Raw genomic sequence first — 14,907 nt, forward strand, 5'->3', positions numbered from 1 at the left:
CGGCGGTCGAATCGCGATTAATTAAACTAAACGAGAGTTAATCGGGGAAGAGACGGACACCACTCTCAAAGGATTCCCAGCGAAGGGCGGCTCTAATGAGCGCGGTACTTTGGAATTGCTCCCAGCCGCATCGCTCCTCCTCGTGCGTGAAAGATCTCCGACGGGAGTTACTCGGTTAATTATCGACTCTTCTTAATTGCCCCCGGTAGTTAGCGGAGCCGCGGCTAGCCGCGGGTGTCCGAACAAAGTTCTTCCGCCGGTTTACAAGAAACGTATAATACACCCTTACATATTCCTCCCTGGCTCTCGAACGGAGTCTGACGTCATCGTTTCCACGACACACGCGGAAAGAAAAATGTAGCTACCGTAGCTAGAACCTGCAAGTGGCAACCGAATTTCAGTTGTAAAATATGGACAGCTAACATTTAGTTGCGATAGCTAGATATTTCGCTATCGTGCCATGGTATACCATTGGTATTTGGGACAGCTATATCTATGGTTGTCAGACCCACATTGGTGCACTCTAAAAAATAGTGGTGTGACGTTTCACCAAACGAACGTGGTTAAATAACTCGGTGTGAATTTTAACATGGAAAGTGTAGAAAATCATTCGCACCAACAAACGCGGTGTCAACTTTGATGCGATATTGTTTTGTTTTCACGACATGCGATGTGACCGCCGTGACGAGGCCACACGTAACTACAATAGAACAATCAATTGCTACGGCTTTAGGTTATCGTGTATGTATGTACACGTTGATCGTTCACGTTGACAGTGTGAATTTTCCACACTAACTAGGCAGTGTTAATTTCACGTCGATAAGGTGAGAATTATATAAACACCTGTATGGAGGTTCATTCCACACCACTGGTGAGAATGTACATCCATATTTCTTAGAGTGTATGACAAGTAGCGGAGACAACTATGTGCGTTTTGTGCAGCAAACTTAGTGAACGTTGCAACACAAAACAGCGCCCCTACTATTTATACGGCAACATTTTAATTTTAGTTATTTTTGCCGGTCTTTCCGTGTAACAAATGCACGGAGTTAAAATTCATGCCACGCTACCCTAGAAATGGACGAACCAGAAGATACTCTCGCCCTACGTGGCTTATGACAAATCGCGTAAGGAAACGTAATTTTCCCCGTTTGCGGTCGTCCCGTTCAGACGTGGCGCCGTCGGCGAACGGGTTAAATATTTTTCATGGGCCCCTCGGAATATCCCGGGCTGCGAGGGGAAGTCTGAGGCTACGCGTCAAGGGAGATTCCGTATATTTCTCTAAAGACTCCGTCTACCGTGGTGGATGATACCATGCAATACGGCGCGCGCGAGACAAGCTGACGCGGAAGATAAACGTCAGGTCGCGATTTGTTTCTTCGCCGTCTCGTGCCGGAGAAGTTGCCGCCGCTTTCTCCCGTACTTTATTGCGCATCGTATCCACGATATCCTCCCATCTGACACTTTGAATCTCGGACCTCGAGAAAGAGGGAGGAGGGGGAGGGCCCAGTGTTCAGCCCGGTGAAACTTGCTCCGACGCGAATGTTCGCGAGATGCAACCAACCAGATTTGATTATGTCAGCCCGGGCCGTAGTTCCGGCTCACGTTTTCTCGGGGCTTCGCGATCCCCGCGAACGCGCCCGGCGCATCTCGCCGGGATCGGAGATCAAACGGATTTCGCCACCGGTCGTGCCGCAACCCCTAGGCACCTCTGCAGCTTCGGGGATCTTGCCAAGCCCGTACAATCGAAATTGCTGTGAGCGAAATGTTTTAAAGCGAGGAGAACGCGGGCGATTCTCGTATAAGCTCGCGTTACTCCGCGAAAGTAGGGAGCAGCTTTTCGTGGGTCTGGCTGCGCCGGTAATTTTAGCGAACGTACAAATTGTATTCCGTTAGGGTAGGGGGTGTAGCGAACGTTGCATCGCCATAAAACAGTTAAACGATTCTTCCGCGAGTCGGGATCGCGCTGAGTTTATTGCGTTGGAAAATTTCGCGCGTGTGAGAGGGAGAGCTGTTTAATCGCCTGATAAAACGTGATTCGGGATCTGATTGAAGCAACGTCGTTCGCGACGTAATTGAAAACTGCGCGCTGTTCGGGGATGTATCACAGAGTCTGTCGCGCTTCATCGGCGCGGTCCATCTTTTTATCACCGCCGCGCGTATTCAATTGTACTTCTATTCCGCATAATAAATCTTATCCGTTCGAGGCGTTCGGTAGTTTATCTCTCGGGGGGTTACCTCGCACCATTTATCTTTTCCAGCCGCGCTTAATTTACCGTCGCTGACTGAATCTCGGGAAGATTATCCTGGCCGTCGGCGATCGCCGCGATTTTCAACGTATCCATTTCCATTCATCGCGAAAAAGACCGGCCCGACAGCTGAGGCTTCTAACCGTACCGTATTTCATTCTCTCGCGTATTCTTAAGCAAATCGCGTTTGTTTCATTTGTAACGTACAGTTGAAGGCGCGAATGAAAACCGCGCGATAAATCTGTTATTACAATAACTTGTTTGCGTTGCAATAATTAAAGTGTCGAATTACCCGCCTCGAATACTTCGGGATTAATCTCTCTCTCGCCCTCGTCGTCCTTCAACGCGCGCGACTCTGCGTGCATAATTTTTCACCGTCTGTCGTCACATGCGCATCGAGCGTGCCAACGACTCGTGATTCCGAAATCACATTATCCTGCCGCGAGCCGATGGCAGAAGGCGCGAGAGAGGGCGTTTTGGCACGGACGGACACATGCAGCACGGAGTCTAGAAGCGCGCCTGGTGCGCCGAGCGCATTCACTATTCACTTATCTAGGTCGGTTTGCCCAACCCAGCCGAGGCCTCGACCTACCCCGAAATCCACCCCGGCTTCGTCAAACTCACCCCGTCCCTCCCGACTGGGCGAGGCCCAGCCAGTAATCCCGTAGCGTCCCGTTAGTTATCTTAACGATGCTTTTATTCGGCGTGGATTTCCGGTTGGAGACCAGAATCTTCGGGAGATCGTGTCCGCGATTCGGCCCAATTGTTCGTTCTTGTCCCTTTAATCGCCCGAGCGAAATAATTGCTATCGACGAGGGTTGATATTGATGTGCCGCCGACTGAATAATTTCAATGTAATATCACGGGGATAAATGTTATTTGCGCCGCGGTCCCATTTTCCGTGATGGAAAAAATAATGCGGGCGAATAAGGGGGATAAAGCCGAAGCGCTCGGAGCGCTGATGCGTCACGAAATCGCGATTCCTCGAGAGGAGGAGATGACAAGTGATACTTAACTATGCAAATATTATTTTACACATGTTTGCCTTATGAATATTTTACGACGTGTCACGTATCTATAAGGTACGCGATTATCCGTCATTTCGATCATGCGAGTTTCGCGACAATTTCCATACGCGGAGGCATCCTCCCTGCGGAACTGCGATTTGAAGTAACATTTCATGAATACGGAATTAGCTAGGCATTGGTTATAATTTCCAAGTAAATTAAACGCGTATCGTCGCTGAAGAACACTCGCCGATGATTGCAACGGAATTGTTGCGATTCTCGCGAGTTTTTCGAAATTTCCGCGCTCGCAGTGCACGCGAGTGGATCGTTCCATTCCATTTGCAGTCGACATAGCTGCGAGAGTACGTAGGGATAGAAGATTGACCAGATTATCGGCCATACGGAATTCAATGTGAAGGAAACGTTAATAAACGACCGCGAGGCACGCGAACGACGTTGTCACGAAGTATAATAACAGCGATAACCTGGGGCTGTAAACATACTTCTCGCGTGGAATTCCACGTGAGAAGAGGACAGAATGTGTCCGCGTGCATCGTCGCATTGCACGCGCACGCGAGTGCATCCCGATCCACGGCGGCGCGGAGGGAGGGTCGCATAGCACCCCTGCATAGTGGTCATTGCGGTATCACGGTGTTATGCGAACGGTACGAGCGCAAACGGGACAAAGACGTGTACGAGAGTCGTTCTGCACCACCTCGGGGCGATTCGTATCGCGGTGCCAGTCTGACGCGACAAATGTACGCTGTCTCGTAATTGCGAAATGTAATGTTTTGTCGAGCATTAATATCTATCCGGTAATTTGCCGCGAGAAAATGTTATTACGTGAAAAATTGTGATTGTCTCAGTATACTTCACGATTGCATTGTTAGTTGATACAAGGTCGAATATGGTCAGACATTAAACCAGTGGATCAGTGCCATGGTCGGACAGGTGTCAGAATGAATAACGTCCGAATCTGGTTATCATACGTCGACGCTTGAAATAAATGTGTGTTTAAAGTTGCGTTGCCTAGAATTAATCTAGAATTAATTTATCCGGTAAATCGCCGTGAGAGAATATTACGTTAAAAAGTTTAATAGTCATTATCTCAATATACTTGACGGTTACATTGTTACGTGATACAAGGTTGAATATGGTCAGACATTAAACCAGTGGATCAATGCCATGGTCGGACGAAGTGAATAACGTGCCAATCTGGTCAGTCGTTACACGTCGACGTTCGAAACAAATGTGTGTTAATAACGGCTGGAAAGGATTGTATTACTTTTGTGGAAACGGCGCAATTTACAATTCCAAGATTTTCTGAAAAGACGGTCCACTGCTCGACTGTTTTCTCGCAACGTCATCCGGAAACCTTGTTGCTTTATGCATGGGTGCTCTTGCTTTTTCCAACGTCTGATAAGCTTACGGCGCCTCGGACGCAGCTAATCTTATATCGCTCGGATGCAAACTTGATACTGCTCGAGTGCATCGCATTCAACATTTACAGATTTAAACATACTGTTTACTCGGTGCATTTGCCGAGATAACGCGGACGGGGATTTAGCAAGTTCTGGAAAATAACGGAGAAAACCGTGCCTGACAAAGATTCCGATAAATGAGTTTCAACATTATTATATTCTGCGAAACCGTGTTTAACTAACAGACAAATTAAATTGGTGACACTAAGAGACCTCGTTCCTCCTTCGCAGTTTATCCCGTGATATTTTCTACTTTCTACAAGCAAAGTTTTTCCAAATATTCAGAACCCTGCCTTTGGCCAAAATTCGGAGTTATTCAAGAAAATGTAGTGCAAATCTTTTTCGGGCCGAAAATCTTTTTCCCGTTCGAAGATTCGCGCGACCCTTCCGTGCGGTATACAAATAACTCATTAATACCTCGAGAGAACAGCGTATCGCGGTCGGTTATTAATAACCGCAGCTATTCAAGCGCGCAAGACTAGGGTGCGGGAAAAATGAGGAGACACGGCAGCGCCCTTGGGGCTCTTGGTGAGGAGGGTAGGAAGAGGCTGCCTCGGCAAGCCCGCGGGATATTGAAGTGGCTGCTGGGCGCATTCACATGCGGCTCCGGGGGTGAGTTCCAGAGATTCAGATTAGTCACGGATGTACCTCGGTCGGGGACTCCCTCGTCCCTTTTCAACCCCGACGACGTTCCTCAGCGACGTGGTGACACTCTGAGGATTTCTCATGGCGAGTGCTTAGTCAGCTAATTATCCATTTTGATTTGCAAAATTATCCGCTTGCTCCTTCTCGAGGAAGGCGGGAGTAACCAGACACATCGGCGCATCTCGAAGTAGTAAGCGGAGCGCCGCGACGAGAAATCCTCGGAGGACGAACTCGACCAAGAGGACGACTCTTGACATGGTTGGTTGACATGGGTCAGGTCAGGTTAGACGTCGTCATGTAAAAGCTTCGTGGGCCACTTCAAGGACCACTTCATCGACTTGTTTGCGCACAAGGGCTGATCGACGTCTCGGCGGTTTTGTCCGAAAGGTCACTGCCTTGAAGGCCATTGCTGGTGACATTGTTGTTAAAGTTGTTTGAGTGTTGAAATAGAATTTGACTTCGGTGGATTACGACGAGGTACTTTACTATTCAATGATTTAATAGTCGTCATATGGTGAAAAACAGAAAAGAGGAAGAAAAATAAAGAGGCACGGGCAAACGACGATTTTTAAGATAATTCGTGGTTATTCACGTCGTTGTTCTTCCTGCGTAATCTTGCAAAATTTGCAAGACTGTCAATTTTGCCTCCCAGAACGTGACAATCGGGATTAGAGATTGATAATTGCGATAAAAATGTAAATCCACAAACGACAGAAGGACCCTTTAAATAGATTTTCGATAGCCATGATTCGTCTGCGACTCCAAAGCGATTACCGCCGATGGAAATACATTTGCAAACGACGAGCGTATCTTGCGGGTATCTCCAGGTTTCTACCAGCGTCGAATCGGGGCGCCTCTGAATGCCCGATTGGCTCAACTGCCCGTGAAATGACGCCGTTTCTCCGCTTGCATATCATTTACGTCCCGTTTGCGGAGTCTCCTCAACGACGACTTCGCAATCGTATGCCGCCACCATCGCCGCACCCGCGAATCACATTGCCATAATTCACGCGATCGACTTGATCACGCTATGCCTTCTCTCCTGGTCGAATTTTAAAATAATACCGCGCCAGATAGAATATTTCGATGCAGGGTATTTACAATTAATGCTACACTGTCGATATCATAAAAGGCATCGACGCGTTTTTACGTCGCTTATTAGCGACTCATCAAATTGTTGATCCGCATTTGGTATCTGACCCGAATTTGGTCACTTACCCCACTTTCGTTGGACCGTCTTTCATTTTTATCTTCAATTAAAAATATCTCTATTCGAAGGCGTTTGCAGTTTGGAAGCATGGAATACCATACTGACTCTTTTTGTTCCAATAAAAGGAACACGTAGGCTTACATTTCAAACCTTCTTTTATAAAATGTCGGACCTGTACAGATATTTTATCAGTCGAGCCAATTGTCATGTTCAATTTGCGATTTTACAATGCACTTTAGGTTCATAAGTATTTTATGAACCTGTTTAAGTAATGTAATTGCAATACGTCACAGGCAGAATATTGATCAATAACGGAAATTGGATGCTACAAATCCCCGATCGATCCCCGGTCGAAAGAGGAAATTCCGTCGTGTCGAGATGCAAGCGGGATGCCTGAAGCGTCACACCACGCCAACGTCTGAGACGGGCTTTTGCTCCCGGCCGGGAAATTCCAAGAGTCGGGTGTACTTAGATGCCTCGCTCGGGGTCCAACAGTTTCTAAATTCTTTGGACTTCCTTACGTTAGGATACGAAACCGCGGGGCGCAGCTGACTCGACAGGCACACTTGTAATGAAGAAACAATGGCAGTTCGTCTTCATTAAAGCCCATGACCGTCGCTCGTTCACCCTCGAATGGAAATTTCGGTGTAATTTGCCCCTCACATCGCCGACTTTAAATGCCATTAATTATATAAACGCCTACTTACAGAGACTTTTCATTAAAGAATCCGATAGTCTCGAGAGACACTTGTAAAATCACATCTCGAGGATTACTTCTGGAGTTGACGAGCGCTTACCGTCCCGTCTCTCTGCATTTCCGCAGAGACCGGCCTCTACATTATAACGGGCGCGAATATTCCCGCGGAAGATGTTCCGTCGCGAAACTTACTTCTGAAATTACTTTCATTCTTCGACCGGGGATAATAATCCGGTATCATCCCGCGCGTTGATACACCGGCGACTTTCCTGGCCGGAGAAAGGCTAACTTTTCTTTCAAATGTACTTTATGCGATGGCATCGTTCGATGCAAGTTGCCTGCCACAAAGCCGATTGCGGCGTCGAGATCGACATTTCCGTTCGGATACCTTTGCGACGACAACGACGAGATCTTTCCGCTCGCGTAATGACGTTACTCTCTACTAGTCTCGATCCCCCGCGAATCGCGAATTTCCTCTCCCGTAAAGGATCCGCGAGTTTTCCTCTTTGAAGTTGTCATCCGAATGGCTTGATTCACAAAAGTCCGTCGCATTTTTATCGTACCAGCAAAGAATGTAATATGGAAAATAATTTCGGTACGCTTCTGCTCTACCGAAGGCGCGCCACGAGTAAAATTATTTAACTCACCGGAATTTCGTTTTCCGCGCGACAACAAAAATTATCGAAATACATTTTCCTAACTTTTAACATAGCACTCGACATTTAATTCTCACGTATAAAAAATAAGTGTTTGTTTAGCATCGGTAATAAATGTTACGAAAGATTAACGCGGGGGCTTTAGGAACGTCTTATGGACGACTGCGATAATTTTGGGAAGAAAACTATTCATTTCTATTCACACTTTCGCAACTGTGATGCGCTTATTTCATATCGTAGGCAGAGCGATTAACTCGTTCGTCGATAGCGAACGAAATCCTCACGGACTTGAGGGACTTTGCTCTCGTCGGCTCGAGTTCTTCCTCGATGGCTGCTTGAGCTCACTCGGGGCGACGAAGTTTAAATTGTTTTCGAAACAGCGGCTGCAGTCGCGAATCCCATTGACGGAGCGAATATTTGATGCGACCACTTACATAGGATAATTTATCTCGCAGTTTTAATTGCCGTCACTTTCGTGTTAATCAACGCGATAGTTGTATAATTAATACAGCCAGTTGCGTAAAAGTAAATATCAGAGGTATCGAGACGCATTTGACGTTTCCTGGTGTCTAGGATATTTTCCCCCGGGGAATTTACAAGCAAATCTTGGGAAATCAGGCGAATTTGCGACGAAACTGTTCATTGCGTACACATTCCGAGGCGAAGCGAAGCTGCATGTACAGACTCCATTATGCCTGATCGAAGGCAAATATTTGCGGGAGGATATCAAAGTTACAGAGCAGAGGAACATGGTTTATCTTATCGCATCGCTGCACTTCAATCATTCCTTTAGTTCGCGCAATAAGGCCGAATAAATTTGCGTAAACTACTTAAACGATCTATCATAGTTAATGACGGTTAATGATGACAAAATGACGTCGCGATAGCCGACACGTTGCACGAAAATTATGCCGCTGCATTACTGCAACGGTGCTATAACTTTTGACATTGACTTAACCGAGATATAACCGTCAGTGTAACGGTCTATCCAGACAAACTTGCACAGGTGCATAAGCATATACATAAAGATTGATCGGTTTATTTCCTTACGCGTGCATTCGTGGCCCAATGATGAAATCTGATATGTGCAAAGAGAAAAGTCCCCTATTATGAGATAACGGAGTCATCTGTTGGTTCCACCACGAATTTATTGCCCTTGGGGTGAAGTCTGTTTAGTGGAAAATTGATCGTTAGATCGTGTAATCGTCGGGAAAAAAGATTTGCAATTGAATTTGGACGTTGAAAACCTACACTATCTCATAACAGAGGACTTTCCTCTACGTTCACGCGCTGTGCAAGTTTGGCTGGATAGACCGCTACTCTGTCAAAGTCGGGTGTAAATCGGTAACTGTTCACTGTTTTCAGTGAAAATCCACCGATCGACTCGTAGAGAGTATACAAAGAACGTCCTTGTTGAAAAGTGGTAAAATTCACCTTCATCCATCTCGCTTAATTAGCTCTTAGCCACTTCTTTTTTCTCTCCAGCTTTCGCTCAGGTAATTAGTGTATTATACGCGAAAGGCCGCAAACTTTTTAAATACCATTATACAAAGGCAATTAATTCTTCGGGGTCCGCGAAATTGCGCAGGACCGACTGTTTCAATCTCCGGAGTATCGAACGCGGTTTCGGCAACCGGCCGATCGCATCGGCCGCGTACCTTTCTCGCCCCCTCCTCTCCTCCCTCCCTGAAATAATGACAACAGGAATACATCTCTCGGCACGTTGGCCGCGCGCTATCAATACCGCGCGCCGTATCCGGCGAGAATGCGGGCTCTATCGCGCGTCGCCGAAAAAGTGAGCGGCGAGATAAATCAGCCGAGCGAGCGAGAAGATACCGGGCGGCACGTCCGTCTCTCGGCGAAATTTACTGGCAATATTTTTCTTCCCCCGAAAACGGGGTCGGGTCTACGTGTCGCGGCTCCTCCGTCGGCGAACGCGCGCCTCGCGGCCGCGCGAGGCGAAGAGGAACGCGCCGCGGATGCATCTCTGTGCCGCACACGCCGCGACACGCCCGCGCGTGTCCGCAATATCGAGCGGAGGAGCCAACCCCCGCGAGTCCTCGCCCGCGCGGGGCCCAGATTCCGTTTCAGGATCCCATCCATTCCCGCGCCCGCGAGGAGAGGTCCTCCGCCAATCTCCCAGAAGCGAAGCCCCGACGCGGGTTTATTCAAGGGTTTATATCGCCGCTGCAATTTCGGCCCCTCTGTTTAACGTTGACCGCGCAATTTGGGTCTACGACGGGGGTGCTTGGGCGCGTATTTACCCGACATGTTATTATTCTAGTTGCTCTATAATATTGTTGAGTTGCATTACGTAGGCATTATTAATCGCGGAATTATGTCTTGAATGTACATTGTCCATTGGTATGGAACGAGGGCACGGGCGAAGCGATTTCCGGGAGATTAGAGGGAAGCTGCTGGCGTATAATCGAGTCAAGGATTTGCTAGATTGGTGTATCGAACTCCAAATAGTTGGATTCGTAGAAAATTGGAAAAGTTGCCTCTTTATTGAGTCGATGCCGGCGCGCAGTCAAGATACGGCAAAAATGTTTCACCGCAGGTGGGAAAACACCGCGGGGCAGAGTCGGTCCACGATCCGTTCTCTCGTGGTTTTCGCGCGTGACAGCGTCGTCGTCGCGGATCGAGCTCGTCTTGCTTCCGGTTTATTTTCGCGGCCCAGCCCGCGCGGATCAGATTTCAAAATCCGCGCTCCAGGCCCGTGCATTGTGCACTTTACACCGCCACGGCGTTGCGGCGGACCGATAAAAGAAATAAGGTCGCGAGAAAGGAACGCAATTTTCTCCTCGCGTTTGCGCGAGCTTCCTGTTTACAAGTCGGGACGTTTGATACATAAAATCCTGTTATTCCTACATAGGTGTACACGGTCCTGCGATAAGATACAGCGCGGATTTATCCGAGTTATACATCTTTTTCCCCGACCGCCTGACATTTTCCCCGCGTCTGCCTTACGGTTTTCAATTTAATGCAGCATGACGTATATAAATGAATGTGTGCAAACGGACGATCTTAATACTGTGTCGAGGACCGAGTCAACAGCGCGGCGAGCGGTGTTGCGAAACATCGGCCTGGATGAACTCGCAAGTTCATAAAGTTCTAACGAGGTTCCACGGTGGTTCACCTCTCGAGGGGACCGTATGCCGGGGTGAGTCCTCTCTCTCTCTCTCTCTCTTTCTCCCCCTCTCCCCCGCGAACTGCGTTAGGAACTGTTGAAGTTCGGTGGAGGACCCGCCGTGAATTTGTGGCGGATACTTAAAACGCTTTATTACCCCTATTAATTATGCCCTCCTTGCTTTTCCGCCGTTTACAAAAACGCCCAGTGCGAGACTGCCTGTAAGTTTTCTTTCGTGAAAATAATTAAACCAAGTCCGTCGAGCGGGTTCGAGCGGGTTTATCGACTATTGAAAAGTTCCCATTAGTGGCGTGCGATATCGAAAGTTTTATGCACATTGAACTAATAAATAAACATGCGTGTGTGCGTGCATCTTTTTGAAGCAGTTTGAAAGTATTGAGTAAGTTTGAAATTCATAAGAAGGCACCCGAGGTTCGGGACCGCGCTTAAGACTCGCGTTAAAATCTCGTGCGTTGTTTCTATTTTATTTTGCACTTTCCTCTTCCTTTCCCCCTCGCGGGGAGCGAGCGAGTTTAATCTAGCGAGCGGCGAATCTTCCGCGACCTCCTCGGTAGCGCCTCATCTGGAATCGACGGCGGCGCTTAACGCCGCCTCATAAATCCCCGATTTTACGGGACGCGCATTATGCTCGCCGGCGAAAAAGAGTTCGATCGGCCCCCGGGCGCGAAAAAGCACGGCGAAACTTTCCCTCGCGCGTCGCTCGCGTTATGAAACTCGACCAAGTTCGCGGAACGAGCCGAAGCGCTATTACTCGCGCGGGGACGGCGCATGCGGGGTAGAGCGCCCGAGTTTTCGCATTTACGAGGCGCGATTAAGCGTTTTATGGGCCCCATCAATTTCTGTCCCATAAGCACAGCAGCGCGCGCGGGATTAAGAACCAGCTCGCGAGCGTCGGCGTCGAGGAGCGAATCAATTGGGAAACCGCTGCGTTTTCGGCGGTCGCGAATTATTTTCGCTCCCCCGACACTGCGCGAACGGGGGGGGGTTGAGGAAAAACGATTTTCGTGCCTCCCGCGATTTGTATTGTAGATTGCTCCGTTCCGGGCCATTCTTGCGCGCGCGCGCCTCTCCCGTGCGGTTCCACTTGACGATTAAACGTTATATGTGTGTCACAGGTGTCGCGCATGGTATTAGATGTTACCAATGTGGACAGTACAACGAGGGAGTTGGCAGCATTACACCGTGCATTAATTACACCGCACACATGCTGAAGGAGTGCCCGCACTCGGACGAGTGGTGCATCGTAAGTATACGCATATTATTTTTCCGCGCGTTCCCGCCGACCTCCCGGGTTCACAAGTCGAGAAAGGATCGGGCGAATATCATATTAAAATCAAGTTGAGATCGTGTGCAAATCAAGTTGATACTCAGAAGATTTCGCTACGAAATCTGGAAAATATTCTGTAGGTGTCCACGATCTAGTTATATCTTTTGAGGGAGGACCTTTCAACTCTGTTTAATCCGCTCTATCCGTAGTCGTCATCAAATCAAACAGTCCGAAAAATCACGATCGATAACGATTTGATCGTCAACCTGTGAACTCGGGTCAACGAAGAATCCAGTCATGATCGGATCAAACGGTCCGAAAAATCACGATCGATATCGATTTGATCACCGACTTGTGAACCTGGGTGGGACCGTTTCGCGGAGCGCGATTGCCAGGACGCGATCTCGTGTGTGGCCGCCAAGAGTGTGGCCGTCGAGAAAATAAAAATCATATTACACGGTTCCAAAATTGCAACGCTGCTCGAAACATTCGCGCAGCTGGAAACGGAAGAGCTCGCCGAATTCGAGCACTCCGCGAAAAGATAAATATTTCTTTCGCGAGGATAGGCGTCGATGCGGCGCCAACTATCACTTGACACCCTTCCAGAGTCGCCTATAACGACGTTATTTACCTCTCGGCGGACAACTCGCCGATGTCGGATTTATGAGACGAGTCCGCGCAAATTGGCTCGAAAGTCTTCTGCAAGCTTGCACGTCCGCGTTCGCCAGAAAACCTTTCAGTTTCTCCTCGTCTACCGCGAACAAGTTCTGTATATGCGCTACCGGAGGGATTTCTAAAATTGAGAAAAGTAAGTTCGCGTTCTTCAAGAGAAATTTGTAAATGCACTTGAAGATAAATTTATTGGAATAATCGTAGACGATAAATTATCGCGATTAATAAAATTCATACGGCTCTAATGTGAAAACACAAATACGAAGTAAAAAAGAAGTAAGAGCCAAGTCAGGGGATGTTGGTCTCTAAATAATTTAAATTTTAAGTCTAGTGCGAAAAATAATATCTCAGCCAGGGTTTGAACCTGGGACTCCCTCTCGCTAGGCGGGTATCTCACCAATTCGAGCACCGAGGCATGATAAATTATCACTTGGTATTGTTCAAATATTTTAAATATTCATTTATCAAATTTTGGTGTGTACTGCTGCATCCCGCTTGTTTGTTCGAACGCATATGTTTGGAATAGAGATTATCTTTGTACATATCTACTTGGTAAGGTAATACATTTTTAATACGTTAATGCGAATCGAGGTGAGATATGCATTAGGTATGTAAATGATTCGCGTACCGTTTCCCATTTCTGCATTAACTAAATATTGCGAATGTCTGCGCTTTTCTCTCAGCGCGGTGAAATAATTTATGAGATCGCCAAGCTCCGTATTACCGAGAACTTACCTGCCTGCCGTGACGCATGGTCGAGTTCTGCTCTCCCCTCGTCGAAGTAAACCTCATTAAATCTTTCGATCCTTTCCACTCATCGCGCAACAAAGAGAACGACGTTGGCCTGATATGAGAATAAAGCTGGGACCCGTGCTCGATATATAATTTCGCGTTGCAATTTGCTGCAGAGAAGCCGCGGCGTCTTGTCAGAACTCGCCCGCTCCTTGTTACCTTAAATATTTTATTATACGTATTTTCGGAGGAAAGGTGACGAGGGGAAAACATCTGCGTCGCGTCGAAACGTGAAATCGACCAAGTCGAAAACGGGGAATAAACTCGGGGGAAATTTATTGGAACGGGAACGACCGATATTACTTCGCGATTCTCGAATAAGGGGATCAATGGCCTATGTACGTTTAGAACGCAAATGAGATTTCCGCGCATAATAAAATCTCCTGAAATCTCGTGGAATTTACCTCGAATGTTCTACGGAGTCGGGAAGCGCGGTGGAGGTCGACGATGGTCCGTCTGTGTCTGCGACAATGGGAAACGATTGGAAACTCCGTCTCGTCTCGGGGTGAAACGGCACGGAAGCCGTTTTCTCGCGGTCGCATGAATCCCGAAGTTTACATCCGTCGACTTAATAAAACGGTACGATCTAATCAGCATAACGACAGAGGCTCCTCCCGTTGCTTTGTCGAGCTAAGTGAGGCGGCGCTCATCCGCGATAAATCCCTCGCTCCTCTTCCCGGCTTTTCTCCATCGTCTACGCTTTCCTGGTTCGTCCCCCTCTCTCTCTCTCCTTACTTATTTCGCCTTCTGTTTTGCGGGCATGAAAGCTCGCACACCGAGTCGCGTCCGAATGGAGTAACGCGGAGCTCTGAAGAAATCAACTAGTAACGACTCGAGTCACCCTCCACGATCCCGCTTCGATAGAATGAAAACGGGAGGGTCATCAGTCGGCTAACAAGGCAGACGGGATTCGTCGCAAAATATTAATCACTTTGACTCTCCATTTGTTATCCTACAAATGAATATTTATGCGACTTTCTTTCACCAATTCCCCTTTGTGCGCAATCAAGAGCTTGAATTATCACGAGATGTCACGATCATCCCCGAAATCTACTTAATCTTAATTCTTTTTAGATTTCG

The 14,907-nt window shown here is 47.8% G+C and overlaps 1 protein-coding gene across 2 annotated transcripts in view; it reads left to right on the forward strand.

The window, feature by feature from the left end:
• LOC105564345 (lymphocyte antigen 6G) overlaps positions 1 to 14,907 on the forward strand; it is an 81,577-nt gene that overhangs the window by 31,114 nt on the left and 35,556 nt on the right. For both annotated transcript variants that reach the window (XM_012016653.1, XM_012016652.1), the window contains exon 2: positions 12,212 to 12,339. In XM_012016653.1, coding sequence (XP_011872043.1) covers positions 12,212 to 12,339 — 128 coding nt within the window. The remainder of the gene's footprint in view (positions 1 to 12,211; positions 12,340 to 14,907) is intronic.

Source organism: Vollenhovia emeryi, unplaced genomic scaffold (genome assembly GCF_000949405.1).
Source record: "Vollenhovia emeryi isolate VEMERY1.0 unplaced genomic scaffold, V.emery_V1.0 DF939166.1, whole genome shotgun sequence".
NCBI classification, from domain to species: Eukaryota; Metazoa; Arthropoda; class Insecta; order Hymenoptera; family Formicidae; genus Vollenhovia; species Vollenhovia emeryi.